Source organism: Cebus imitator, unplaced genomic scaffold (assembly GCF_001604975.1).
Source record: "Cebus imitator isolate Cc_AM_T3 unplaced genomic scaffold, Cebus_imitator-1.0 Scaffold24, whole genome shotgun sequence".
In the NCBI taxonomy this organism is placed as follows: Eukaryota; Metazoa; Chordata; class Mammalia; order Primates; family Cebidae; genus Cebus; species Cebus imitator.
This window is the reverse complement of record NW_016107339.1, coordinates 132,003-157,894: the sequence shown is the minus strand read 5'-3', so window position 1 is coordinate 157,894 and position 25,892 is coordinate 132,003. Positions and strand designations below refer to the sequence as shown.

Below are 25,892 nucleotides of genomic sequence, written 5' to 3'. Positions count from 1 at the left end.
CAATTTGTTTTGAGTTTAAGCCCAGGTTTGGGCAGAAGGAGAGTATTTAAGATCTATTTCTTAAGAGGTAAAGGAATGAGGATTGCTTGACCCCATGAGTTCAAGACCAGCAGACCAGCCTGGGCAATATAGGGAGACCTCGTCTCTACAGAAAATTTTAGAAGTAGCCAAGTGTGGTGGTGGTGTGTGCCTATAGTTCCAGCAACTTGGAAAGCTAAGGAGGGAGGATTGCTTGAGCCAGCGAAGCAGAGGTTACAGTGAGCCAAAATCGTGCCACTGCACTCCAGCCTGGGTGATAGAGTGAGTCCCTGTCTCAAAAAAATAAATAAATAAAAAGCAGTTTCACATGAACTGTTTTAAGGGTCACAGTGCCTATAGCTTAACTGAATTGTCCAATATATTTGCATTTCTTGTAGGTGCTGCCTATGCTCATGCAGAAGAGAATATCAAGAAATTGGTGGAGCAATATAAACTGCCATTTTTGCCCACCCCTATGGGGAAGGGGGTTGTCCCTGACAACCATCCAAACTGTGTAGGTGCAGCCAGATCCAGGTATGTGACATTCCAGATTTTCAGTACAATGGCTTGGTAGATTGTAGGCTAATTTAAATTATTTTGTGATCTTAATCTAGGATGGAGTTCTGAAAGAATCATGGAATTTTAAGCATGTGTTTATTTTTGGACTATCTTCTGGCTTTCATGGTTTCATATGAGAAATCTGCAGTCATTCAAATTATTGTTCCCCTGTATGTAATGTGTTGATTTTCTGTGGCTGGTCCCAAGAATTTCCTTTATCTTTTGTTTCCAGCAGTTTAATTATGATGTGTCTGGAGATGGTTTATCTTAGTTTAGCTTGTTTGGGATTCTTAAATCTTGAATCTGAAAATTTACGTCTTTCTCTAAATTTGGAAAGTTTCACCATTCGTTCTTCAAATGTTTTTTTCTACATCAACCATTATCCATGTTGATATTGTTTGACATGTCCCTGAGTATCTGTTCATTTCTTTTTAATCCTTTTATTTTATATTTTGTTTCTCTGCTGAGATCCTCTATTTTTACATTGCTTTCAAGAATTTTTTTTATACTTCATGGTGGAGTATAGTTATAATAGTTTCTGCAGTCTTTGTTTATTAATTCCAACATCTGAGTCATCTCAGATTGGCATCTATTCATCATCTTTTCATTTGAGAGTTGGTCACATTTTTCTGACTCTTTTTATACTGAGTACTTTTGGATTGTATCCTGGAATTTTGAATGTTGTATTTTGAAATTCTGGGCCATATTAAAATCCTCTATAGAACATTGCTTTTTGTTGGTTTGTCTTAGCAGACAATCAGCATGATTACATTAGCTTCAGACTACAAATTGAAGTGTGAACTGACTATAAGTAAGTAGTTTCAGGGTCAGTTCAGTTTCAGAGCCTTTGTTCTGCTATTTTGGGGCTGTCGGCACATGCCTAGCCCAGGGGTGAGCCCCAGACATGTACTGGTTCATACCCAGAATTAGGGATTTATTTTCCCTCCTCTGTTGTCTCCCCACCCCCAACTCTCCCATTACCAGGTGCTCCTTTTCCTGGCTCTTGCTGCTCCCATATAGTATCATATAACTAAAGCTGCCCTCTGGACAAGCTGCAGAATCAAAAAATAATGGGGATTGTCCCTATACTCTTCAGACTGCAGGGACGCCTTTTCCCAATTCCTCTTGCCTGAAAGATGACATTTCTCTTGGAATTTTAGCTGCTTGGGAGCCACCACAATGCAGCTCTGTAGTAGGGCTGCCCTCAGAACAGAGCTGGGAGAGAAAGAAAAAAGAAAAAAAATCTGACGATTTCCCCCCATACTCCCCAGCTTGCAGGGGTTCTTTTCCTGATCCTTTGGCCAAAAAAACAGTTTCTCTCCAAGTTTTGGTTGCTTGCTATTCTGCAACTAGGACTGCCTTTGAGTCAAAGCTAGGAGACAAAACATGGGGGAGAAATACCTTGGAAACTTGCCCTCTGTGTGGGTTGCTTCTTCCAACGTATCCAATCTTGGCTGGCATTGGAAACTTCCTCTTTTTAGATTTTTAAGACATGCTTTTTGATGTACTATACCTTTTTTCTTTTTAATTTCTTGAAATTTCTTTATTATGAAATATTCTAACTATACACAGAGGAAGAAAGAATAATGTAATGAACACTTACATAACCACTACTCAACTTTATCACTGTCAACATAAAAAGTAGACAGATGAATCTCTTAAGTAAAAAAAGGTTTCATTTGGGAACAATACATAAGAAGTAGGATTGTATCAATTACTAACATTATTTTATTTTGCTTTAGGGTTTTTTTTTTGGAGACAAGGTCTTTCTCTGTTGCCCAGGTAGGAGTGCAGTGGCACAATCACAGCTGTTTGCAACCTCTCCCTACTGGGCTAAAGCAATCCTCCCACCTCAGCCTCCCAAGTATTAATAACTGGGACTACAGGCATGTGCCACTACACTGGCTAATTTTTGTGTTTTTTGTAGAAACAAGGTTTCACCGTGTTGCCCATGCTGGTCTTGATCTCCTGGGCTCAAGGAATCCACCCACCTAGGCCTCCCAAAGTGCTAGGATTACAGGCATGAGCCACCATGCCCAGCCTAGGGTTTTTTTTTTTTNTTTTTTTTTTTTTTTTTTTTTTCGTTTTAGGAAGCAAAAAATTATGGATTCATTTGTCGTCCCTTATGTATCTTTTTTGATCCCATTTCTTCCTTCCCTTTCCATAGTTTACCACTGTCATGTATTTGGTGTTCTTCATATTTTCATTCATGGATTAAAATTAATTCTGGGAGTTTTTTATTTTTATTTTGTAGAGACAGGGCCTCACTGTGTTGCCTAGGCTGGTCTCAGACTCCTAGGCTCAAGTGATCTTTCCACATTGGCCTCCCAAAGTGCTGAGATTACAGGTGTGAGTGCCTGGCTTCTGAGGGTTTTTAAAATTTAATGTTTGCTGCTGGATGTTTAATTGTTGCTCATTTAATGCCATCTTAATATAGTGTCTTTTTATATTAGTATACTTTATACAGTATACTAATGTATACTGTATGTATGCATGTGTAATGTATACTAAAATGTAATGTTTGCTGCTAGATTTTTAATTGTCACCCACTTAATACTATCTTAATATATTGTCTTTACTTTATATCAGTATACTTTATACAGTAACCAAGTTAATTCTTACACTATTAATTTTTTTATGCTTAGGTTGAAGTTTATCTTCAATCTAGCCAGATTTTAAGAGGATAATATTAATGACATTACTAGTGTGAAAAAGGTTGCAAGGAGCTACAAATAATTGAATCAATGATTTCAAAAGTTTTAGAGTATCAGTAAGCAAGTCTGTCCTGCTGATTGCAGTTATCTGTTTGTTAAGTTGGGTCTTATAGGACTAACACAATATTGAAGATGATTTTTGAGTGTGTATTTTATTTTTGAGTATATAATTTCTGTGCAAAATTGCATTTATCACCAAAGAAGACAAAAGCAGTAAATAGAGATGCTATATGGCAAAAGGCAGGAAAAATGAGAAACAATTATAAGAAGCAGAAAAGTAAGAAGTGAAAAACAAAAAACCCACAGCAATTATGATGATAAACTTTCCAGGAAAAAGGCAGACATTTAGATTGGATTAGTAGTAACTGCAACTATGTGTGTTATAAGAGCTACATCTGAAACATAATGATACAGCTTTAAAACGAGATGGGGCAAAGATAAGTGAAGTAAACAAAAAGAAAGCAAGGATGGTTGTGTTATGAAAGTAAAAATCATTAAAATATTAGAAGTTATATTGACAATAGTATTAAAATCTGTAAAATAAAACTTAGAAATCTAGTTGGTATTGTAAGGTCTGACCACGCCATGAACTGCATGGTAATCTCTGAAACCTGCACGTACCCCCAATCGACCTCTGCAGTGCCTAACTAGAGACATTCTTCTATTGTTTCTTATTCCGGCCTCAATTGACAAGGCCCTTGGCCTTTGTAACTGACCTTGGCCAACCTCTTGACACCTCACCCTCCGACCCCCTCCTAGCTTGGACAGCCTTGTGATTCCACACCCTAAGATCCCCTCCCAGCTTGCAAACCTACGACCCCCTCCCAGCTTGCAAAAAACTGCCCTAAACTTAACTTTTGTAACTGTTAACTACCTCCCTCACAACCTATAAAACCAACTCCTATCCCACTGCCCTTTGGTGACACCCTTTTCAGCCTCAGCCCACCCCTGCACCCAGGTGAATAAACAGCCATCTTGCTCACAAAAAGCCTATTTGGGGGGTGTCTCTTCATTCAGTGTGCGTGTTTTAACAGGTGTAATATTTTAGAAAGCAATTCTGGAATATGAATCAATAGTCTTAAAATACCTACTTCTAGGGACCAATGTGAAGAGTGCATTAAGACTTAAGTATGAAGATATGCAACCCAGCACTATTAACAACAAAATATCCAGCAATTGAGGAAACATTAAATAAATTTTGGTATATGTGTTCAGCAAACTATGTAGCCTTTAAAAGTTGTATTTAAGAACTTAATGACAAAGGAAGACATTTATGGTAAGCAAAAGTATGTGATACAGCCAGGCCCAGTTGTTCATGCCTGTAATCCAAACAATTTGGGAGGCCAAGGTGGGCGAATTGCGTGAGACCAGTAGTTCAAGACCAGCTTAAGCAAGATGGCAAAACCCCATCTCTACAAAAATTAAAAATTAGCCAGGTGCAGTGGCATGTGCCTGCAGTCTCAACTACACAGGAGGCTGAGGTAGGAGCATCGCTTAAACCTGAGAGGTAGAGGCTGCAGTGTGCTGTGCTTGCACCACTGCACTCCAGCCTGGGCGAAAGATTGAGACCCTATCTCAAAACAAAACAAAAAATGTGTATGACACAGTATTTTAGTGTTAGTGTATAAGCTCAACTATGTAAAAATATACTTGCATAGAAAAAAAAGTAGATAAAAATATGCCAGGATATTTATAATAATTTATAGTTGAAAGTATTATGGGGTGATTTTGTTTTTTGCCTTAGACTTTTTCTGTTCTTTCTGGATTATCTACAGTAGACTTGTATGAATTTTTCTAGTTATAAAAAAGTAATAAATAAAAGAGTATAAATACAGCTTATTGTATTTTACTTGATTTATATTTTAGATTGTTATTTATTTAAAATGGTTTTATAAATTATTTTAGCTTGAAAGATCAAATAAACCCAAAAGCTGATTTCTGATGTCTGATGTAAGCTTCAAATGATTTAGACATCTCAAATACTTTAGAGATAAATTTTAGAATAATTCACATAAGAAATACACTTACACTTTTATATCAATTTTTTTTTAATAGGGCTTTGCAATTTGCTGATGTGATTGTTTTATTTGGTGCCAGACTAAATTGGATTTTACATTTTGGACTGCCTCCAAGATATCAGCCAGATGTGAAGTTTATCCAGGTACTTAGAGAGGAGGAACTTAAAATCAGAAATGTTTGTATTCATTATTCTCCTTATCAGCCCTGTTTTCTTCTTGGTTTCTGCAAAAAAAAAAAAAGGAAAAGAAAAGAAAAAAACTCTTCTCTTTTTACACAAGTAGAATTTTATAAATTGTCTAACATAATTACAGGTACCAAAATAAGTTTCCTTTTCAAGCCTATGAAATATAATGTGCCGCTTTACTTCTAGCCAGAAAACCTTTCAAAATCAAGTTTCGAATAGTTTAAAAAGCCGAATTTGTCATTTCACAATTCAAGAATGTTTAAAGGTAGAGAAAAGAGACTTAGGTAGGATGGTAGATTAGAACAAAACATTCAGCATTGTTAGGGAGTGAGGTTTTCTTTCAGATGCCAAAACTTTCATGTTTTGGATGGGAATTTCTAAATGACATTGCTTTTACATGTCATTAAACAGCTTCGGGAATGTATTCTGACTTGTCTTTGATGATTCTTGTATCATTATGACCCACCTTATAAGCCAGTTTCCTTACAGACGTGGACAGTACTACCTACAAAGTGGCATGCAAACCTTTTTGCTCTACACGGATTGGCCACATTTTGCTTGATGTTTTTGTTTGGTTGTTGTTTTTGAGACAGCATCTTGCTCTGTCACCCACGCTGGAGTGCAGTGGCACAATAATGGCTCACTGAAACCTCAACCTCTCAAGGTCAGGCCATCCTCCCACCTCAGCTTCCTGTTGTGCTGGGACTATAGATGCGTACAACAGTGCCTGGGTAATTTTTCTTTTTTTGTAAAGACAGAGTCTCACCGTGTTGCCCAAGCTGATCTCAGTCTCCTGGCCTCCAGCGATTCTCCTATCTCAGCCTCCCAAATGCTGGATTACAGACTTGAGCCACTGTGCTTGGCTTGCTTGATGTTGGATGACCCAGGTATAGCTGCTCTTCTTCCAATCTACCTTTTACTGAGATGGAGTCTCGCTCTGTTGCCAGGCTGAAGTGGCGTGATCTCCGCTCACTGCAAGCTCCGCCTCCCTGGTTCAAGTGATTCTCCTGCCTCAGCCTCCCGAGTAGCTGGGACTACAGGCATGCACCACCTGTAGTGTTTTAATACTAAAAATAGTTTTTGTTTGTATTTTTAGTAGAGACAGGGTTTTACCATGTTGGCCATGATGGTCTTGATTTCTTGACCTTGTGATCTGCCCGCCACAGCCTCCCAAAGTGCTGGGATTACAGTCATGAGCCACCACACCTGGCCTGCCTTTTACCTCTTAAGGAGTCAACTTCCAATTGTTCCTTTCCCACCTGCAGCCATTGAGAACTAAAACTACAGACAAGCAAGACTGAGTTACCTGGAAGATGCTGCTACCTCTTAATTTCCCCTCTCTATTACAGGATAAGATACATCCCCTTTGGAGTGGCTAAATTATTCCTCTTTGCAGAAGCCATTTTCATTTGTTCATGGCCATCCAGAAATGGAACTTCTGAGTAAATGGAGAAGTAATGATGCCATGATCTTGGCCAGCCGCATCAGCGCCATCCATGAAACCTGTTAGAAATGCCCATTTCTTGACCGTACCCTAGACCTATTAAAATAACAAACTCTGAGGTAGACTCCTACAGTCTATTGTTTATCAAGCCCAAAATATACCAGGTGACTCTGATATATGCTCAAATTTGACAACTCACACTCTAGGTAGAAATTCCAAATATAATTCAGTAGAACTTACTGATTAGATGTAAAACCATAATTGATCAGGTCAAATGCATTCCCTATGGGTATAATGAAGCAATACCAAAGTTCAACAGAATAGATTTTTAAATGAGGGAAGATAATGAGGCTCTCTATACGATCTATGATACTAATATAGTTCTGTGGACTTTTACTTTTTTTATTAAGGAACTTGTGAATATCAAATCTTCCTTATTGATAGAACTGTGTCCTATATACACAGTTCATTTATTCAGTCTTAATTGACTTCTTACAGATTTTTCAAAATAAACATGGGTTGTTCTTTTAGCCTTGTCTCTTTTTTAGGTTGATATCTGTGCAGAAGAACTGGGTAATAATGTAAAGCCCGCTGTTACTTTGCTAGGAGACATAAGTGCTGTCAGTAAGCAGGTGAGAACTTTTGTTTTAGTTTATGTGGAGTGCTCTTTAGGGAATAGTCAATTCTTGAAAATGTTTTAATCTTGATTCACTTGGTAACAGGTCTATTATTAATATCTGTTTTAAACAAAATGTGTGCTTGAAAACTATTCTTAAATATAACTTTGGAACTTGATAAATCCAACTTCTTGTATATGGCTCATTTTCATGGAAGTTAAGCATTTTTGGAAGGTGGTTGAAAATGTAACATCCTTCAGTAGGCAAACAGTACTTTACTAAATAGGATCCAGCTATCTGAAAAAGGATACCTTCCAAAGGAACTGAACTTACTGCCAAGAAATGGCTTAGCACTGGAAAAATCTAACAGTATTTCTTTAGGTAAAAAAGAGCTTTTTACTTTTCGAACTGATCGTTGACTTTTCCAGGTTCTTATTATTTGTACATAGTTTGTACATTTCACTATAACAAAAAATAAAGTGAAGTCACATTTATCACTTGATTTTGGATGATTCAACTAGTATTGTTGTCATGATTACACAATATAGGATGTAATCCCTAATCGCATATTAAATCACTCTGGAGCATTTGGTCTGTATCATAGGAGTCCATGATTATTTGTTGGTCTTCCTGTAAGAGTTCTGTGGAAGGAGTGGTTTTTCTTCTAGTGTCAAAAACTGAGGAGAGTCTCAGAGCACCTGCTTGAAGTATGGAGGAGGTAGTGCTTCAGTCTGTCCTTTGGACATCCCAGCGTCTGGCAGAAGCCCGTACTGACCCAAACAAAAGCCTTCCATGTTACCCATTGAACTTCTATCAGGTGTTTGCTAATTAGAGGAAAAGAGTCTGAGTGATGTAAAGGGTAGTTGGGCAGTATTGTCTTATTTAAGAAGAGATTCCCATGTTAATGTGATTTAAATTTATTTTTGAAAAGCAGAGCAGGCATGGTGGCTCATCCCTGTAATCCCAGCACTTTGGGAGGCTGAGGCGGATGGATCACCTGAGGTCAGGAGTTTGAGATCAGCGTGGCCAACATGGTGAAACTCTGTCTCTACTTAAAATACAAAAATTACCCGGATATGGTGGCAAGTGCTTGTAGTCCAAGCTACTCAGGAGGTTGAGGCAGGAGAATTGCTTGAACCTGGGAGGTGGAGGTTGCAGTGAGCCAGGATCACGCTACTGCACTCTAGCCTGGGTGACAGAATGAGACTTCATCTCAAAAAAAAAAAAAAGGCAAAGAAAAAGTTTGTGGTTTTTGTTTTGCTTTTTAGCTTTTAGAGGAACTTGATAAAACAGCATGGGAGTATCCTCCAGAGAGCAAGTGGTGGAAAACTCTGAGAGAAAAAATGAAGAGCAATGAAGCTGCATCCAAGGTAAAGTGGGACCCACTGAAAGCTCAAGAACACATCAGGTTCATGGTTCAGTTACTTCTGCTGTAATGTGACATGTGCATTCCTAAAAATCACCTTGCTGTGCAAAATCGTACAGTGAAAACCTCAGGGCTCTGGAAAAAGGGGCTTAGGGAGCACAACTCTCAAAAACTTTTTGTAACATAAAAATAACGTAAGAACCTAATAGAAATGGTAGCCAAGTTTTAAACATGTTAAATGGTTAAGAAATACATGCCAGTTAATATAGCATTTTACCTTGAAAAAGACCTGGAGTTTCTGAAGGGTCGTAGCTTGTGAATTACTGTGAGCTGATGGAAGGAGGGTGATTGGACATCGGATGGAAAGTGATAATCGTGGAAGTGGATGGGCGTGTCTTCAGTTTGATGTTGGCATAGAACATCACAATTAAACACCTATAATCCTAGCGCTTTGGGAGGCCAAGGCACTAAGATCAGTTGAGGCCTGAAATTTGAGAGCCTGGGCAACATAGCAAGACTTTGTCTCTACCAAAAAAAGAAAAAAAAAAAAATTGGCCATATGTGGTGGCACACGCCTGTTGTCCTATATACTCAGAGGCTGAGGTGAGAGGATTGCTTGAGTGTAGGAGTTGAAGTGGCAGTGCAGTAGATCATACCACTGTACTCAAGCCTGGGTGACAGTGACAACCTGTCTCTAAAAGAAAAAAAAATTAACCATTAGGTGATTTTTTTTGTTGTTGTTGGAATCCTTAAGTCTTAGGCCTTTTGAGATGTATTTCTGCTTCTAAGATATACGGCCTTCAGGGCATGCTATTATATTATATAGCTGTTGCGTCAAAATTGAAATTTTCATCCAATGTATAGCCTCCTTTTATTTTTTTAACTTTTGTATCACTGCTGGAAATTCTTTTGTGGTGCTCTCATTTGCACTGTTGGCTTTGCCTGGTAATGCTAGAAACCATCAAACTATAACTAGCACTAAAATGGGTCAGTGCTGCAGGATTTGGCGATTTCTAGTTAAGTGTGTGTGTGGGGGGGGGGGCGGGGTGTAGTGTGTATAGTGCTTTCCCTATGTGAGAAAGATGATTTTTAAAATTGGTTTGTGTATTCCTATGTATCTTTGTTCAGCTGGGTGCAGTTTTCTGTGTCTTATGCACGATTCCACCCGTGTTTCTTACTGGTGGAATCATGCATGAGCAAATACAAAATTTAAGTTATGCTCACTTGGTTCCTAATATATCAATTGTCTTAGAATAAATTCACATTTTTGCATCAAACATTATAGCAGAATTGATTATACATGAATCTATCTTATATTGGAATTTTAATCAGTGACTGTTTCTTTCCAGAGCACGTCTCAATTTTATTTCCTATGTCATATCAAGATTAATCTTTTCTTTCCCATAGGAATGATGTTGGTTTAAGATGGAAGGGATTTGCCTCTCTTCTCTGGTGCAGGCATATGGGAGAGTCTCTCATTCATGCTGGGTGTAATTTCCAGCAGAACAAAGTAGCATAGGTAAAGAGGCAGTGCCGGCGTCAGATGGGACTGTTGCTGCTAAAGCTCTCTGTAGCTTTCTCTTAGCCCTGAAAGACATGTGGCTAGACAAAGGCATTTACCTTGCTGTTTTTCTCTCCACTCAGGGACTCTTTAGAATAGTGGGGGTAACGTATCTCCATTACTCTCAAGTGTGCTGGGAGGAAAACTGGATTTTAAGATTGTATCCTAAAATTGTGACATTTCAAGTTTAGGGTCATATTTCAGATGAAAATATTCTAGAATAAATTTTACTTTTTCTGAGGCACCGTTTTCCTAAGAGTGCTCAAATAAGAATGTTAGTTTTATTTAACCCAATGCTTCCTAGCTCTTTTTACTATAGGGCTTCTCAGAGTCTTTAATATGCTCCTGTGCATTGCAGATCTCTAAGAGGAGGGATACTCCTGAGCTTATTTAATTGTGTTCCAAACTGGGACTGTGGGACCTGTGTCCCCCAGGGCTGTTCACAGAACAGCTAACTTCTCAGAGTGGCCACTTTATAGCCATTTGGGAACCTTGTGACTTGTAGTTTTGCCTATTTCCAAATAAGCTTGATAGTAGCTTATTTACATTGGTAATTTTCATTGTATCCCAATTTAATTTAATTGTATTCCCATCTACTTTTCAGGAATTAGCTTCCAAAAAATCCCTGCCTATGAATTATTACACGGTATTCTACCATGTTCAAGAACAACTGCCTAGAGACTGTTTTGTGGTAAGCGAAGGAGCAAATACTATGGACATTGGACGGACTGTGCTTCAGAACTACCTTCCTCGTCACAGGTAAGACTTCTAAAGCGGAAAGAAATGATAGTTCATTATAATGCGTTTAATATGAAACTACAATACTGTGCAGATTAAGAAAACATTTGAGAATTATACATGTTCAGTATGTAATGACATATTTCATAAAAGTATCCTTAGGTGAGGTTTCGTAGAGTTTTTATGCTTAATGTGTTCTTGGTATCATGTAATAATTTGTATACTTAGTGTTCTAGGAGTATGTTCACAGTCTTCCAAGCAAACATGAGACGATTTTTTCTGTCCTTGACAAATTAGTTCCTAACAGTCTAATGATTTTATATTGAAGAAAGAGAATGCTTTTATGGCTCTTTATTTTTCCGTGAACTATGTAAATATGACTAGAAGGTTTGTGCCAACCCCACCCTCTTTGACATGCCCCAGAGGGTTTCATTTTAGCTTTGTTCTCCAACAGGCTTGATGCTGGTACTTTCGGAACAATGGGAGTTGGTTTAGGATTTGCTATTGCAGCTGCCATGGTGGCTAAAGATAGAAGTCCTGGGCAACGGGTTATCTGTGTGGAAGGAGACAGTGCATTTGGGTTTTCTGGCATGGAGGTGGAAACCATCTGCAGGTAAAAAATCACCCTGAATCAGAGCATTTCATTCTCCAGAATATGAAAAATGACACACAAGACCCAGTCACCTAACACCAGTGTTCACCAGGTGCCCTGTGCATAGCACTGTGTTCTATCCTGAGGATTGCTAGTGCCAATAACCCACAGTCTTTCTCTTTCAGAACACAATGTTTCTGGCCTCTTCACTGTGTGCTAAAAACCTGTAAAACTGTGGGGAGTGGTTTTGAGGTCACTGAGAAAAAAACATTGGGGCTTGAAAGAAGCTTGTTTCCTATGGGAAATAGCGAGTATGGTGGTTAAGAGCATGGCCCCTGCTAGGCACGCTAGCTCATACCTATAATCCCAGTTTGGGAGGCCAAGGCAAGCGGATCACTTTAGGTCAGAAGTTCAAGACCAGTCTGGCCAACATGGTGAAACCCTGTCTCTACTAAAAATTCAAAAAAATAAAAAAATAAAATTAGCCAGATGTGGTAATGCATGCCTGTAGTCCCTGCTACTCGGGAGGCTGAGGCAGGAGAATTGCTTGAACTGGGAGGCGGAGGTTGCACTGAGCTGAAATCCAGCCACTGCACTCCAGCTTGAGTGACAGAGCAAGACTCCATCTCAAAAAAAAAAAAAAGGCAGCGTGGCTTGTGAGACAAATGGCCTGGATTTTAAATACTGGTTCTATCAAGTGAGAGCCATGTGATTTTAAGTCACTTAACTAAAGCCACATGATAGCTCACACTTGTAATCCCAGTACTTTGGGAGGTTGAGGCGGGCAAATCACCTGAGGTCAGGAGTTAGAAACCAGTCTGGCCAACATGGTGAAACCCCATCTCTACTAAAAATACAAAAAATAGCCAGGTGTGGTGGCACACACCTGTAGTCTCAGCTACTTGGGAGGCTGAGGCAGGAGAATCGCTTGAACCTGGGAGGCGTAGGTTGCAGTGAGCCAAGATCACACCACTACACTCCAGCCTGGGCAACAGAGTGAGAACCTGTCTCGAAAAAAAAAAAACAAGTCACTTAACCAAGCCTGTCCCTTCTCTTCTAAAATAGGAATGGTATCCTTTAGGCAGAAATTCCTTGAAAAAAAAAATGTAGGAATAGTAATACTTCCTACCTTAGAAAGATGATTATGAGGAACAAATGAGATAATACAAGCCATTTTTTTTTTTTTGATACAGGGTCTTGCCCGATCACCGAGGCTGGAGTGCAGCGGCACAGTTGCAGCTCACTGCAGCCTCAATCACTCAAGTTCAAGCGATCCTCCCTCCTTAGCCTTCAGAGTAGCTGGGATCACAGGCATGCACCACCATGCCCAGCTAGTTTTTGGTGTTTTTTTGTAGACACACAGTTTTGCCATGTTGGCCACACTGGTCTTGAACTCCAAAGCTCAAGCGATCCACCTGCCTTGGCCTCCCTAAGTGCTAGAATTATAGGTGTGAGCTACCGTGTTTGGCCCCAGCTGAATTCTGAGGTGATGCTCAGTGAACATGAGCCATTTGGATCATGTGTGTAGTTATGAGAATTCATGGAGAAACTCATTAATTACAGACCCTACTATAGAAGGATGGGGGTTTTATTTTTCCAACTGTATTTAAACTGTAGTAAAACCATCCTGTTCTTAGCCAGGGCTCTTATCAGGGCTTTTGTGAACCATGCTTTTGGGGCTGGCAAAGCTTTGGTACATAAAATGTTCAAGATTTGGGAAGGCATAGTTGTCCCTCCATATCCATGGGGGATTGGTTCCAGGACCTTCCTCAAATACCAAAATCCAAGGATGCTCAAGTAAGTCCCTGATATAAAATGGAGTAATATTTGCAAACAACCTATACATATCCCGCCATATGTTTGTAATGATCTCTAGATTACTTTAAAATACTGAATATAATATAAACGCTCTATAAATAATTGTTGTGCTGTATTGCATAGGAAATAATGACAAGAACATAGTCTGTGCATTTTGAGTACAGACCCATTTTTTTCCCAAATATTTTTGACCAATTATTTAAATCCATGGATGCAGAACTCAGATAAGGAGGTCTGACTATATGTGTCTGTTAGTGCCTTTATGGACAACCAAGTGATAAACACAAAAAAGATTACTTATGGGGAAGTCAGCCTTTTGGTGGAAATAATGATGCCTTTTGAGCATGGAGAGCAAATGATTACCACAAGTCTGTTATTTAACAGTATGCAGTTTAGTTTTGTTTTTACCATTTGCCCTTGGAAATTATGTTAGAAAATAAAACCTACGTTCTTTTCGGTCAAGAACATTTAATCAACCTTTTCTTTTTTGTCTTTGCTATACTGTTTAGCTCAATGTTAAATACTTCTTTTCTGTACTGATTAATAATGGTGATTACACCATGTCATGTGTTTCTGATTATGGATTGTGTGTGCTAGTCTCTTGTATCACAGCATCTAGCAAGGACTGGGTGTCTGTGAGCAGCTCAGTGAATAGAAAGGTACTGTGCAAACACTGCTCCTAGGAGCTAGCTAGAAGTGGTACTTTAGAGAATATTAAATAGGGAAGGTGTTCTTCATATACCATCTAGACTTAGGAAAACCCAGATTCCGAAAAGTTCAGTGATTTGTCTGAGATCCATAGCTAATCGCTAAAGGACTATGAACTCTTTTTTTTTTTTTTTTTGAGACAGAGTCTCTCTCTGTCTCCCGGGCTGAAGTACAGTGATACCATGTTGGCTCACTGCAACCTCTGTCTCCTGGGTTCAAGCATTTCTCCTGTCTTGGCTTCCCAAATAGCTGGGATTACAGGTGCCCACCACAACACCCTGCTAATTTTTGTGTTTTTTATTAGGGACAGGGTTTTACCATGTTGGCCAGGCTTGTCTTGAACTGATGTCAGGTGATCCGCCCACCTCAGCCTCTCGAAGTGCTGGGATTATGGCCGTGAGCTACCTTGCCCAGCTACTTTTTGTATTTTTAGCAGAATCGGGCTTTCACCATACTGACCAGGCTGGTCTTGAACTCTTGACCTTGTGATCTGCCCACCTTGGCTTTCAGAGTGCTGGGATTACAGGCATGAGCCACTGTGCCCAGACAGGACTATCAACTGTTAATCTTTCATTCTTTCTGCTTTTCCGTGATGTTTCTGTTAATGATTTGCTAGCCTGTCTTAGGACAATAAATGCTTAATTTTTAGTCTTCCTCTAATATTACAAAAAGCTTATGGAAAACTATTCATTTTTAAGTTAAAATTTCAACACAAAGAAAAGAAATTACTTTAGAATGAAGAATGATTTCCTTCATATTTTACTGTCACTTTAGGTACAACTTGCCAATCATACTCTTGGTAGTGAATAACAATGGAATTTACCAGGGTTTTGATATGAATACTTGGAAAGAAACGTCAAAATTTCGAGATCCTACTGCAGTGTAAGTAACCAAGACCAATGTATATTTACTTTCTCTCACCTGTTTTCAGCTGCTTTAAAAAAGTCTTCTATATTGGAATAAGTATTGCATACATGGTATGAGTATTGTCTGTTTTGATTGTCAGCCCTTCTAAAGGGCAGGAATCCTGTTTTTGTTCCTCTTTGCACAAATATCCATAATTAGGCACTTCAATAAATGGTTTATAATCAGGGAGCCACTAAAGATTCAGATAAGTGAGTGTGATGTCTGAGCCTTGTTAATGAAAGGGCATATTGCAAAATGCTCCCAGTCCTACTATTCCTGTTACACCATGTAGAAATGTGGATGTTTACAGATTATTTATGTTCCAGAGGTCTACCTTCCTTTTAACCACTTAGCTAAATCTTGATCATCTGGTAGCAGAGCCAGATTAAGAAGGTATTGTAGCTGGCCATGGAATGTGAGACAGATGTGAATTTGTAAACCAGTCTTGGGGTGGAACAGGGTATGGGTGTGTCTGTTTATGCCTCACTAACTTTATTTGTTGTTTTCTTGTTATTTGTTGTTTTGCAGTTATCTCTTTTTTTTTTTTCACGTTTTTCTTCTGGATTCATAATAGCTGATAGTGTAGCCTGTGCTGTCTAGTAGAGTGGTCACTGGCATTTTGCAACTGTTGCAGTTTAGTTTTAAATTATGTCAAAGTAAATGAAGTTAAAAATATTGTTCCTCAGTTTAGTCACATTTCAAGGGCTCATAGCAACAGGTGGATAGTGGCTGCTATCTTGGATAGCTCAGGTTTAAAACATTTCTATCATCACAGAAAGTTCTATTGGACATTGCTATATAGACAATTGTAAATACAGGAAAAACTCAGTGTACTGGCTTCTCAGCTTAAGTGTTGAAGATAAAAGTATGCCTTTCAGTTCAGCCTAAATTTTTTTAATGAAGTATTTCAGAGAATGACTTTTTTTTTTGTACGAGGTTTAAGATTTAAATTTCATTGACTCATGACCTTGTTTTTCAGGGTCCCTCCAATGTGTTTACTGCCAAATTCACATTATGAGCAAATCATGACTGCATTTGGAGGCAAGGGGTATTTTGTAGAAACACCAGAAGAACTCCAAAAATCCCTGAGACAGAGCCTAGCGGACACAACTAAACCCTCTCTTATCAACATCATGATTGAGCCACAAGCTACACGGAAGGCCCAGGTAAATACAATTGTTAAGCAGAAAGCAAGAAATGCATCTGCCTCCCTTACCCCTATCCAAAAAGTGTCTACCAAACGGAACACCCTGTATCATCCACAGAGGTCTTTCTAAAACATTTCTGAGTTTGGCAATTTCATTTGTTCATTCAGTGAATATTGAGATACGTGTTAGGTGCTGTGAATAGCATGGTGAGCCAAACCAGGCTCAGTCTTCACCTTCATGGAGCTTTTATAGTCTGGTAGGAAAGAGGGACAGTCTGGTAACCTCACAACTGAACACACCATGACAGCGAAGCAATTGCTTGGAAGGAGAGGAACCCAGGTCTAAGCAAACATACCACAAAGGAATGCAGTTTATGTTGGGGCTCCAGGGAAGGCTTCTCAGAGGAGGTGATTCTTAAACTGAGATCAGAAGGATAAGCAGAGACTAACTCAGCAAGTGAAGAGGGGAGAGGTGTGCAAAGGCCCTGTAGCAAGAGGAAAGAGGAAGCATGGCAAGTCTGAGGAAGTGACTTACAGCCAGAGGCCAGAAGACAGAAGGAGATGCAACTGTAATATGAGGATTTGCACAGGCACATTGAAAATTAGTTACTTTGACTAAAGTGAAACTGCAGTATTGATTACAGCAGTAAAGTAAATGACAAAGTTCATAGCATGAGCCTTTCCTATCCCAGATTAAGTTGCATTTCGTAGTTAATTTTGTACTGCCGTCCTGGTACTGCCACTTGCCTCCTCTTATAACCTGTCTTCCATGTGAACACTTTGCATATCAGCCACTCATTCCAGAGCAGATATTTTTTTCAAGTCGTTTCTGTATTGATTCTTAGACATATGAGATCTCTTTCTTTTGTGAACAAAGCAGTGGATGAATGGGCAAACAGACACCTGGACAATCAATGAAATATAAATTAACTAATTTAGACACCAAAATATATAGAATTTTACTGAAATTCTGTTTGTATAAAAACAGATTTAAGAGACTTTGGCATTTACCTCCTAGCAGAGAGAGGAGATACTCAAGAAGCCTAATGATGAAGAAGATGAATGCAGAAATACTAGGCCAGTAAGCTGAAGGGCAGGGGGCATTAGTAGGGATTTCTGTGGAGTAAGCAGGCAGACTGTTTGAAGGGAGGGTCAGCAACTTTCAGAATCTATCTATACTCTTAGGGGTTTGTGGATTGTCTTTTCTTAAGTTCTATTTGGTAAAATGAATTCTTCCAGTCCGACACTCAATAGGCAGGTTGTTTCATCTCATGCCAATTTATGGATTTATAACAGTTTATTCTTTCCAGTGACTGGGATGTTAGTTTGGTAACCAAAAACACCCTCCTCCTGGCATCAGGCCATCAAAGCACTAGGGAAACTAAAGCCATTATAAGAAGCCTGATGAATACATAAAATCTTGGTGGCTGGGCACAGCAGTTCATGCTTGTAATCCCAGCACTTCGGGAAGCTGAGGTGGGCGGATCACTTGAGGCCGAGAGCTTGAGACCAGCCTGGCCAACATGGTGAAACCTTGCCACTATTAAAAATACAAAAATTAGCTGGGCGTGGTGGTGCATGTCTGTAATCTCAACTACTCAGGAGGCTGAGGTCCAAGAATCACTTGAACCTGAGAGGTGGAGGTTGCAGTGGGCTGAGATTGCACCACTGCACTCCAACCTGCGTGACAGAGTGAGACTCTCTCTCAAAATCGTCATCATCATCATCATCATCATCTTGAGACCTATATTAATCACAGAAAATCTCTAACAAATTTTGGCATCTCTGCTAGTGAGTTCACACTTCTATTGATTTGCTTCCAATGATCTGTTCTATAATTTCTCTATAAATTTTGTTTGGATATTGCAGGAGAAATATAAGTTCTTATCTTCCTCTTTCACAATTCTATGATGATTATCTTTATATTTCTTGCATTTATCACTTGAAATTATTTGTCTCCATTCCAGTGGAATTTACATACATTATACTTTCCAAACTTGATTTTTGTCTGTCTATCCATCTGCCATTTGTCACTGATTCTCAGTGTAGGCTGGCCACTTCCAGCCTCCATATGGGAGTGCGTAGATCTGTTCCTGTGTCCAGGCCATATGTGTAGGCTGGTGTTAGTTCTGGAAAAGGCTTCCGTTCCCAGTTCTTCCTACTCATATTCTCAGACCTGGGAGCTCAGCCCTCTGTGGGCCTTCTTCATCTGCCTTCTCCTTCTGAGTGTACTTCTGGTCCTTTTAGTGTACTTCTGGTTTTTGTGCTCTGATTACTGTTAATGGAAGAGGACCCAGAATGCCATTTTAGGTTGTTTTGTAGGACACAGCAGGAAGATTCACTAATAGGTTTTTAGGTCCTTTTTGAGAAAAGCACCAGAACAAAGACAGACCTCATTTTGCCACCATTGTGTAGGGCTTTTAGGTTTTAGAACAAGTGAAACAATGAGGATATAATTTAAGACAATTATTTCTTTTGACTGAATGTTTGTTGTCTTCTTTTTCTAGGATTTTCATTGGCTGACCCGCTCTAATATGTAAATAAAGATGCCAGTGGTCTTGAGTTTTCTCTTTCTTGCAAGATGAAATTTTATTTCCCACAGCAAAATCACTCTACTGTTAAAATTGTATAAAATAAAATAAACATTTTAAAATGACATTTTACAGTAAAGGAATTGATTCAAAACAGAAAAAACTAGAAAAAGTAATTAGAAAGTTATTCCGCTACAAAAATAACTACTTACAGATGAATGGAGAGCTTTATTAAATACTAGCATTGTAACTGCCTAAATGTTGATTTACTGATCAATATTCTCTTACTGCTGTAGCTTGGATGTTTGTTTCCCAAAACCTCATTTAGAAATCTGACCCCTAGTGGTGGAAGTAGGGCCTAATGGGAGGTGTTTGGGTCGTGGAATTGGCTCGCTCACGAATGGTTTGGTGAGTTCTCAGGGTAATGAGCTCTCCCTCTATTAGTTACCACTAGAGCTGGTTGTTGAAAGGAACCTGGCACCTTCCCCGCCTCTCTCCTGCTTTTTCTCTCTCCATGTGGACTCTGCACACACTGGCTCCCCTTCACTTCTGCCATGAGTGGGGAGCCTGAGCCCTCACCAGATGCCCAGTCTGGAACCTTCCAGCTATCAAAACTGTGAGCTAAATAAACCCCTTTTTAAAACAAGTTACTTAGCTTTACTAAATACTCCTTTATAGCAATACTAAACAGACTAAGGCAGTTACTTATCTTTTAAAAACTGAAAAAAAAGCAGTAAGAATTATCTAATATAGAGACATGTTCAGTTAGTTGTTGAGATATGTAGCCTTTTTCTACTTCCTTTTTTTTTTTTTTTTTTTGAGACAAGAGTCTTGCTTTAGCCTCCTGGCTGGAGTGTACAGTGGCGCAATTGTAGCTCGCTGCAAATTCTGCCTCCTGCGTTCAAGTGATTCTCATGCCTCAGCCTCTTGAGTAGCTGGGATTACAGGTGCCCACCACCACACCCAGCCAATTTTTGTATTTCTAGTAGAGACGGGGTTTCGCCCTGTTGGTCAGGCTGGTCTCAAACTCCTGACCTCAGGTGATCCACCCCCCTCAGCCTCCCAAAGTGCTGGGATTACAGGCGTGAGCCACTGTGCCTGGCCCTTCCTATTTTATTTTTTGACCACTCAATACCTAAGTGTCCCCAGTATTTAGTAGGGCTTGTCGTATACTTTGTGAGTTGGATTTTTCTTTTTTTTCCTGGAAAGAATATACTGAGCCAAAGGTAAAGTTACACCACACCCAAACTAATAATTTCAGGTATATTTGGACTAGTGACCTAAGTTCATGCTACCACATCGAGACCAACAGAGTTAACCTTATTATATAAAGAACTCAGGCTGGGTGCAGTGGTTGGCGCCTGTAAACCCAGCACTTTGAGGGGACCGAGGTGGGCGCATCATTTGAGGTCAGCAGTTCAGGACCAGCCTGGCCAACATGGTGAAACCCCATCTCTACTGAAAATGCAAAAGTTAGCTGGGCATGGTGGCACACTCCTGTAATCCCAGCTACTCAGGAAGCTGAGGCATGAGAATCGCTTGAACCCTGGAGGCAGAGATTACAATGAGCTGAGATCATGCCGTTGCTCTCTAGCCTGGGCACAGACTTAGCCTGACTCCATCTGAAAATAAATAAATAACATATATAAGAAAAATATTAAAGTACCAATAGAAAAATGGGCAAAGGGCATGAATGTATAATTCACAGAAAAAATATAAATGCCCAATAAAAGTATGAATATAAATAAATATGAATGTTAGTTATACTGGAAATTTTTTTTCCTGGCCTATCCATTTGGCAAAGAACTTTATAAATTATTCTGAATTTTGGTGAAGTGGAAGTAAAAATGGAGACTCCCATGCTGCTGATGGAAGTTGAAATTGGTACATTTCTGTAGAGTAATTCTAGCATTGTTGTGTATTTGAACCTTGAAAATGTTTATACTCCGTAAGTTTTGACCCCTTGAGCTTTCTTTCTTTCTTTTTTTTTTTTTTCAAGATAGCTCTGTTGCTCAGGCTCGAGTGCAATGACATGATCATGGCTCACTGCATTCTTGACTTCCTGGGCTCAAGTGATCCTCCCACCTCAGTCTCCCGAGTAGCTAGGACTACAAGTGCATGCTACCATGCCCGCCTAATTTTTTATTTTGTTTTTGTAGACACAGGGTCTCACTAGGTTGCCTAGATTGGTCTCAAACTCATGAACTCACGCTATCCTCTTGCTTCTGCCTCCCAGAGTGCTGGGAGTACGGGCATGAGCCACTGTGCCAGGCCCCACTGAGCTTATTTAGGGAATATATCCTAACGAAATAATAAAATATTTGGTCAGATATTTATATAAAAGGCCATTTAGCATAGTTTTATTTAGAAACAATCCCAATGTTTAATAGTAGGACATTGGTTGCATAAATGATGGTGTATCATCATAAAATAAAAAGTGTGTTATTTGAGAAATAATCACAATACAATATGTGAAAAAGGAAAGCTGCAGAATGAAATGGAGTGAAGTAGGGAAATACCCATACTTACGCATACACACTTAAAGAAAAGAGATTGGCACAAATAAACTAAAATTGTAATACAACTTGGTAGATGGAATTGTAGGCAATTTTTCTTTAATTTTTTCCTTTATAGCATTTTAAAAATAATTATGTAATTTTTATTATCAGAAGCAGGCATTGTTTTAAAAGAGTATTTGAAATGGAAAAGCATCACTTATTTTCAGGATCATTCATGTTTTTCATCTGCTATTTTATATAAATTGAAGCCTAGCACTTTATATCAAAATTCAGCTTGTTTGCACCAAGCAAATCAGACTTATCTATACTGGCTAGTTTGGGCACAAGTGACCACCACAAAGTGGTAGACTTTAGTGTTAAGGTGAACCCAGAAGATACGGTGGTTTGGCCCCTGGCAGGCACCTGGAAGCAGCCCCATTTCACAGGTATTTTTATGTATACAATAGAGAGCCTGGCCTGCACAGGAGGAAGAGACTATGAAAAGGAGCATTCAGACTGGATAGCTCATGTAACCTCATCAGCTTCCCACTCTGCCTCCGGGCACATCTCTGGCAGCCAAATGCAATATAAGATTTTGCCATTAGGTGGTGTAGAGGGCTTGATTAATATTTGTAAATTGAACTATGTAAATCTGTTATTAAATACTAGATAAAATTGGGGGCAGGGGCCAGGTGCGGTGGCTCACACCTGTAATCCCAGCACTTTGGTAGGCTGAGGTGGGTGGATCAGGAAGTCAAGCGATCAAGACCATCCTGGGCAACAGGGTTAAACCCCGTCTCTACTAAAAATACAAAAATTAGCTGGGCATGGTGGCACACGCCTGTAGTCCCAGCTACTCAGGAGGCACTGCACTCCAGCCTGGCGACAGAACAAGACTCTGTCTCAAAAAAAATAAAGAGGATAGGGGCATTCCCCTTTCCTAATCGTATTATCTTAGAGGAAAAAAAAATGCTGAAAGGTTATTAGACTCTCCAGCAGAGGTCAGTCTAAATGTATAAAGACGATATTAGTCCAGGGACACTAATCGACAGAATCCATTGACAGCGTGTTTAGTAAAAATGATCTTGAAATTAGTTCCCTTATAGAATATTTTCCTTAGAAGGATAAAATATTGAAAATACCCCTCTAAAATGAATCTGTTGGTTGATAGATATTTCATAGAATATTTTACAGCCCCAAGTTTAATAATGAACTTCTTATGTGATTCTAGTATATGTAATAATAATACCCAATTGTCTCATAGAAACTGAGCTTTGAAAGATTATAGCAGTTTTCTTAATTTAGGAAAACTCAGAATCCAGCGTTGAGGAGATCAATGGGAAAAGAGTTTTATTATTATTATTTTTTTGAGACAGGGTATTCCTGTTGCCGAGGCTGGAGTACAGTGACACAGTCATAGCTTACTGTAGACTTGAACTCCTGAGCTCAAGTAATTCTTCACCTCACCCTCCCAAGTAGCTAGAACTACAGGTACATGCCACCACACCTGGCTAATTTTAAAATTTTTTGTAATTATGAGTCTCACACTGTTGCCGAGGATTCTCTCAAACTCCTGGGCTCACGTGGTCCTCCCACTTCAACCTCCCAAAGTGAAATGGTTTTTTAGGTTGCTTTCTCTGCTAATAATCTTTCCAAAAGTCTTTCATATTTCATGGGGTTATTTGGGGATTCAGAAAGCCACCCAGAAGTTCCTAGCCCAATGCCTGGCATACAAAAGGCACTTAGTAAGTGCCACTGCCTTTTTGGAAAGTGAGAATTTAGAGAACACCAACTGGAATCCCTGCTTAGCAGTGAATGTAAAAGTAGACATAGTGGCTTCCCTTTTCTCAAGTAAATGGGTCTTACTTCAAATAAATTAGACATTTTCTGGAAATCAGGTGGTGTGTGTTTTCACGTCTTTATATAACCATAGTGCTTTGTAAGAGTTCACTAACTACTAGTTGAATGGGAACTCATGATAGTTAAAAACAGCTCAGTGGAGATGTTCTACAGTTATTTCATACGTGCTATTTTGAAGTAGTTCAGCTCGTTTTGTGAAGTGAGTATATTTGCCATATGGAAAAAAGTCTCAAATCCATTGAAAGAAAATGATAGGACTTTTGGATACTGAAGGAAAAAGAAAATGAAAAGGAAAATTATATTGAATCTAAAAACATTCTTGTTCCTTTATTATTTTCAAGACACTTAACTAGGCAGTGGGGAAGCAGTGCATGCCAATGAAGAAGCAGCCCATGACTCTGAAATAATGCAAATGTAAAGGGACGACAGTAGAATATCATATGAATTTATTAAGAAAGTAGGAAACCAGTTACAATCCAGATGGGAATTGTACTGAGAAACCCCAAGAAAACTGACTATTGACTATTATGAAGGGTAAAATACAGAAAAAGTGTGAATTACCTGGTGTTTTCTGGTTGCATTTGCTGCTGCTAATCTGAATAAATGGAATAATGTGGAAAAAATTGATAATCCTATCAGTTTTACTCTTGGAAGAGGTGGAAGTAGAAGTGTATGCCTTGGATTCTGATCTGACTGGCAGGATTGCCTACACCTCTGGCTTTCACTAGATTATCTTGAATCTTCCCTCCCTTCCAGGGCCCTCTGTTTCAGAAGAGGGCTAGCTGGCCAGTGAACCCATGACACATTCAGGTTGTATAATGACTCTTCCAATTAGAGAGCTGTGAAAGGAACACATAGAAACTCTTGGATTTCTTGTTTCAAAGTTTAAAGGGACCACTTTAAATTTTGATTCAGGGTCTAGAAATACCTGCAGAGATGGCAAGATCCATGATTTTCCTTCTTTTTTTTTTTTTTTGAGATGGAGTCTCGCTCTGTCGCCAGGCTAGAGCTCCATTTCGGCTCAATGCAACTTCCGCCTCCCAGGTTCAAGCAATTCTCCTGCCTTAGCCTCCCGAGTAGCTGGGACTACAGGCACATACCACCACACCCAACTAATTTTTGTGTTTTCAGTAGAGACTGGGTTTCATCATGTTTGCCAGGTTGGTCTCGATCTCTTGACCTTGTGATCCATCTGCCTTGACCTCCCAAAGTGTTGAGATTACAGGCCTGAGCCACCGCGCCTGGCCCCATGATTTTCCTTCTATCCAGTGGTTGCTGGAGCCTGCTCTGTGGAGTGGCTAATCTACAGCCATGTCGTTCACTCCCACGGCTCACTTCCCTGGTCCCTCTGTATTTCCAGGAATTGCCTCCCCAGTGCATGGTCAAGTTGGGCTCAAGAAGTCAGACCTGGTTTCACTTCAGCCCCAGCTTTGCTTGTGCTGTTTCTGCTGTGATGCTGTGTACACAGCCACCCATTTTTGCCGTGTGGAATTGGCTAATGTTGCAAGGCCCAGCTCTTCCGTGAAGCCTTCCTTTCTCTGGATGGTCCTGCAGCACCTGGGGTGCACCCTGTCACAAATTCACAGTGTTAATGGTGAGTTACATTCCCATCTCCCTCACCATCTTGTCTTGGGAAGGAAGTAATGCAGGAAGGGCTTATATCACAAAAGCTATAGCAGACAATTTTAAACAAGGATGCAAGGTAGATAGATGAACTACCAAGGATCAGCAGCTCACCCTGATGCCTGGGTATTAAGTAAGCTCAGCGGTTTTTAGAGCAATGCTGGGGATGGGGGCTGGTAGGCGTGAGGCCCTGAAATGACTGACGTTTTATTTCCACCCTGGCAAAATGAAAATTCGATAGAATTACTGAAAATAAATATTTCTTTCATACTGTTGCTGACTGAGATTTATATCACTACGTTTATCAAACCATTTAATGGTTCATAGTGCCATCCCTGCCTCCCCACCCTCCATCAGCCGCTCTATCCATCCCCTCTCCCCACCACCCTACATTGCTCTTGTGTTTCAGAATTTTTATGGTTCTTTTCTTTTTTGAGGTGCAGTCTCTCTATCGCCCAGGCTGGAGTGCAGTGGCATGATCTTAGCTCACTGCAACCTCCTCCTCCTGGGTTCAAGCGATTCTCCTGCCTCAGTCTCCCTAGTAGCTGAGATTACAGGTGTCCACAGTCACACCCAGCTAATTTTTGTATTTTTAGTATAGATGGGATTTCATCATGTTGGTCAGGCTAGTCGTGAACTCCTGACCTCAGTGATTCACCCACCTCGCCCTCCCAAAGTGCTGGGATTACAGGCGTGAGCCACCCTGCCCAGCAGTTGTTTTCACTTGATTATTTTTCCATGTTAACTTTAGTAGCAAAAAAATCTGATATTTTAATTAGGGTGTGTTTTAAAATAGACTGTGTTCACAGAAAATCTGAACATTCAGTAAGGCCAACATATCAGGAGACTGTTACCATTGAAAAAATAGTTATGGCCGGGTGCGGTGGCTCACGCCTATAATCCCAGCACTTTGGGAGGCCGAGGCGGGTGGATCACGAGGTCAAGAGATCGAGACCATCCTGGTCAACAAGGTGAAACCCCGTCTCTACT

General features: G+C 39.7%; 2 protein-coding genes across 11 annotated transcripts in view; both read left to right on the top strand.

Moving 5' to 3' along the window:
* HACL1 (2-hydroxyacyl-CoA lyase 1) overlaps positions 1 to 19,048 on the top strand; it is a 39,154-nt gene extending 20,106 nt beyond the window's left edge. For 8 of the 9 annotated variants that reach the window (XM_017522464.2, XM_017522463.2, XM_037736217.1 and 5 more), the window contains 9 exons: positions 417 to 552; positions 5,346 to 5,451; positions 7,486 to 7,569; positions 8,823 to 8,924; positions 11,086 to 11,240; positions 11,674 to 11,832; positions 15,112 to 15,219; positions 16,223 to 16,409; positions 18,898 to 19,048. In XM_017522464.2, the coding sequence (XP_017377953.1) occupies positions 417 to 552; positions 5,346 to 5,451; positions 7,486 to 7,569; positions 8,823 to 8,924; positions 11,086 to 11,240; positions 11,674 to 11,832; positions 15,112 to 15,219; positions 16,223 to 16,409; positions 18,898 to 18,930 (1,070 nt within the window). In that variant the 3' untranslated portion in view covers positions 18,931 to 19,048. The remainder of the gene's footprint in view (positions 1 to 416; positions 553 to 5,345; positions 5,452 to 7,485; positions 7,570 to 8,822; positions 8,925 to 11,085; positions 11,241 to 11,673; positions 11,833 to 15,111; positions 15,220 to 16,222; positions 16,410 to 18,897) is intronic. The other variant, XM_017522466.2, reaches the window with a different exon arrangement.
* Positions 19,049 to 24,575: 5,527 nt separating this feature from the next.
* COLQ (collagen like tail subunit of asymmetric acetylcholinesterase) overlaps positions 24,576 to 25,892 on the top strand; it is a 100,397-nt gene continuing 99,080 nt past the window's right edge. For both annotated transcript variants that reach the window (XM_037736222.1, XM_037736221.1), the window contains exon 1: positions 24,576 to 24,873. In XM_037736222.1, the coding sequence (XP_037592150.1) occupies positions 24,591 to 24,873 (283 nt within the window). In that variant the 5' untranslated portion in view covers positions 24,576 to 24,590. The remainder of the gene's footprint in view (positions 24,874 to 25,892) is intronic.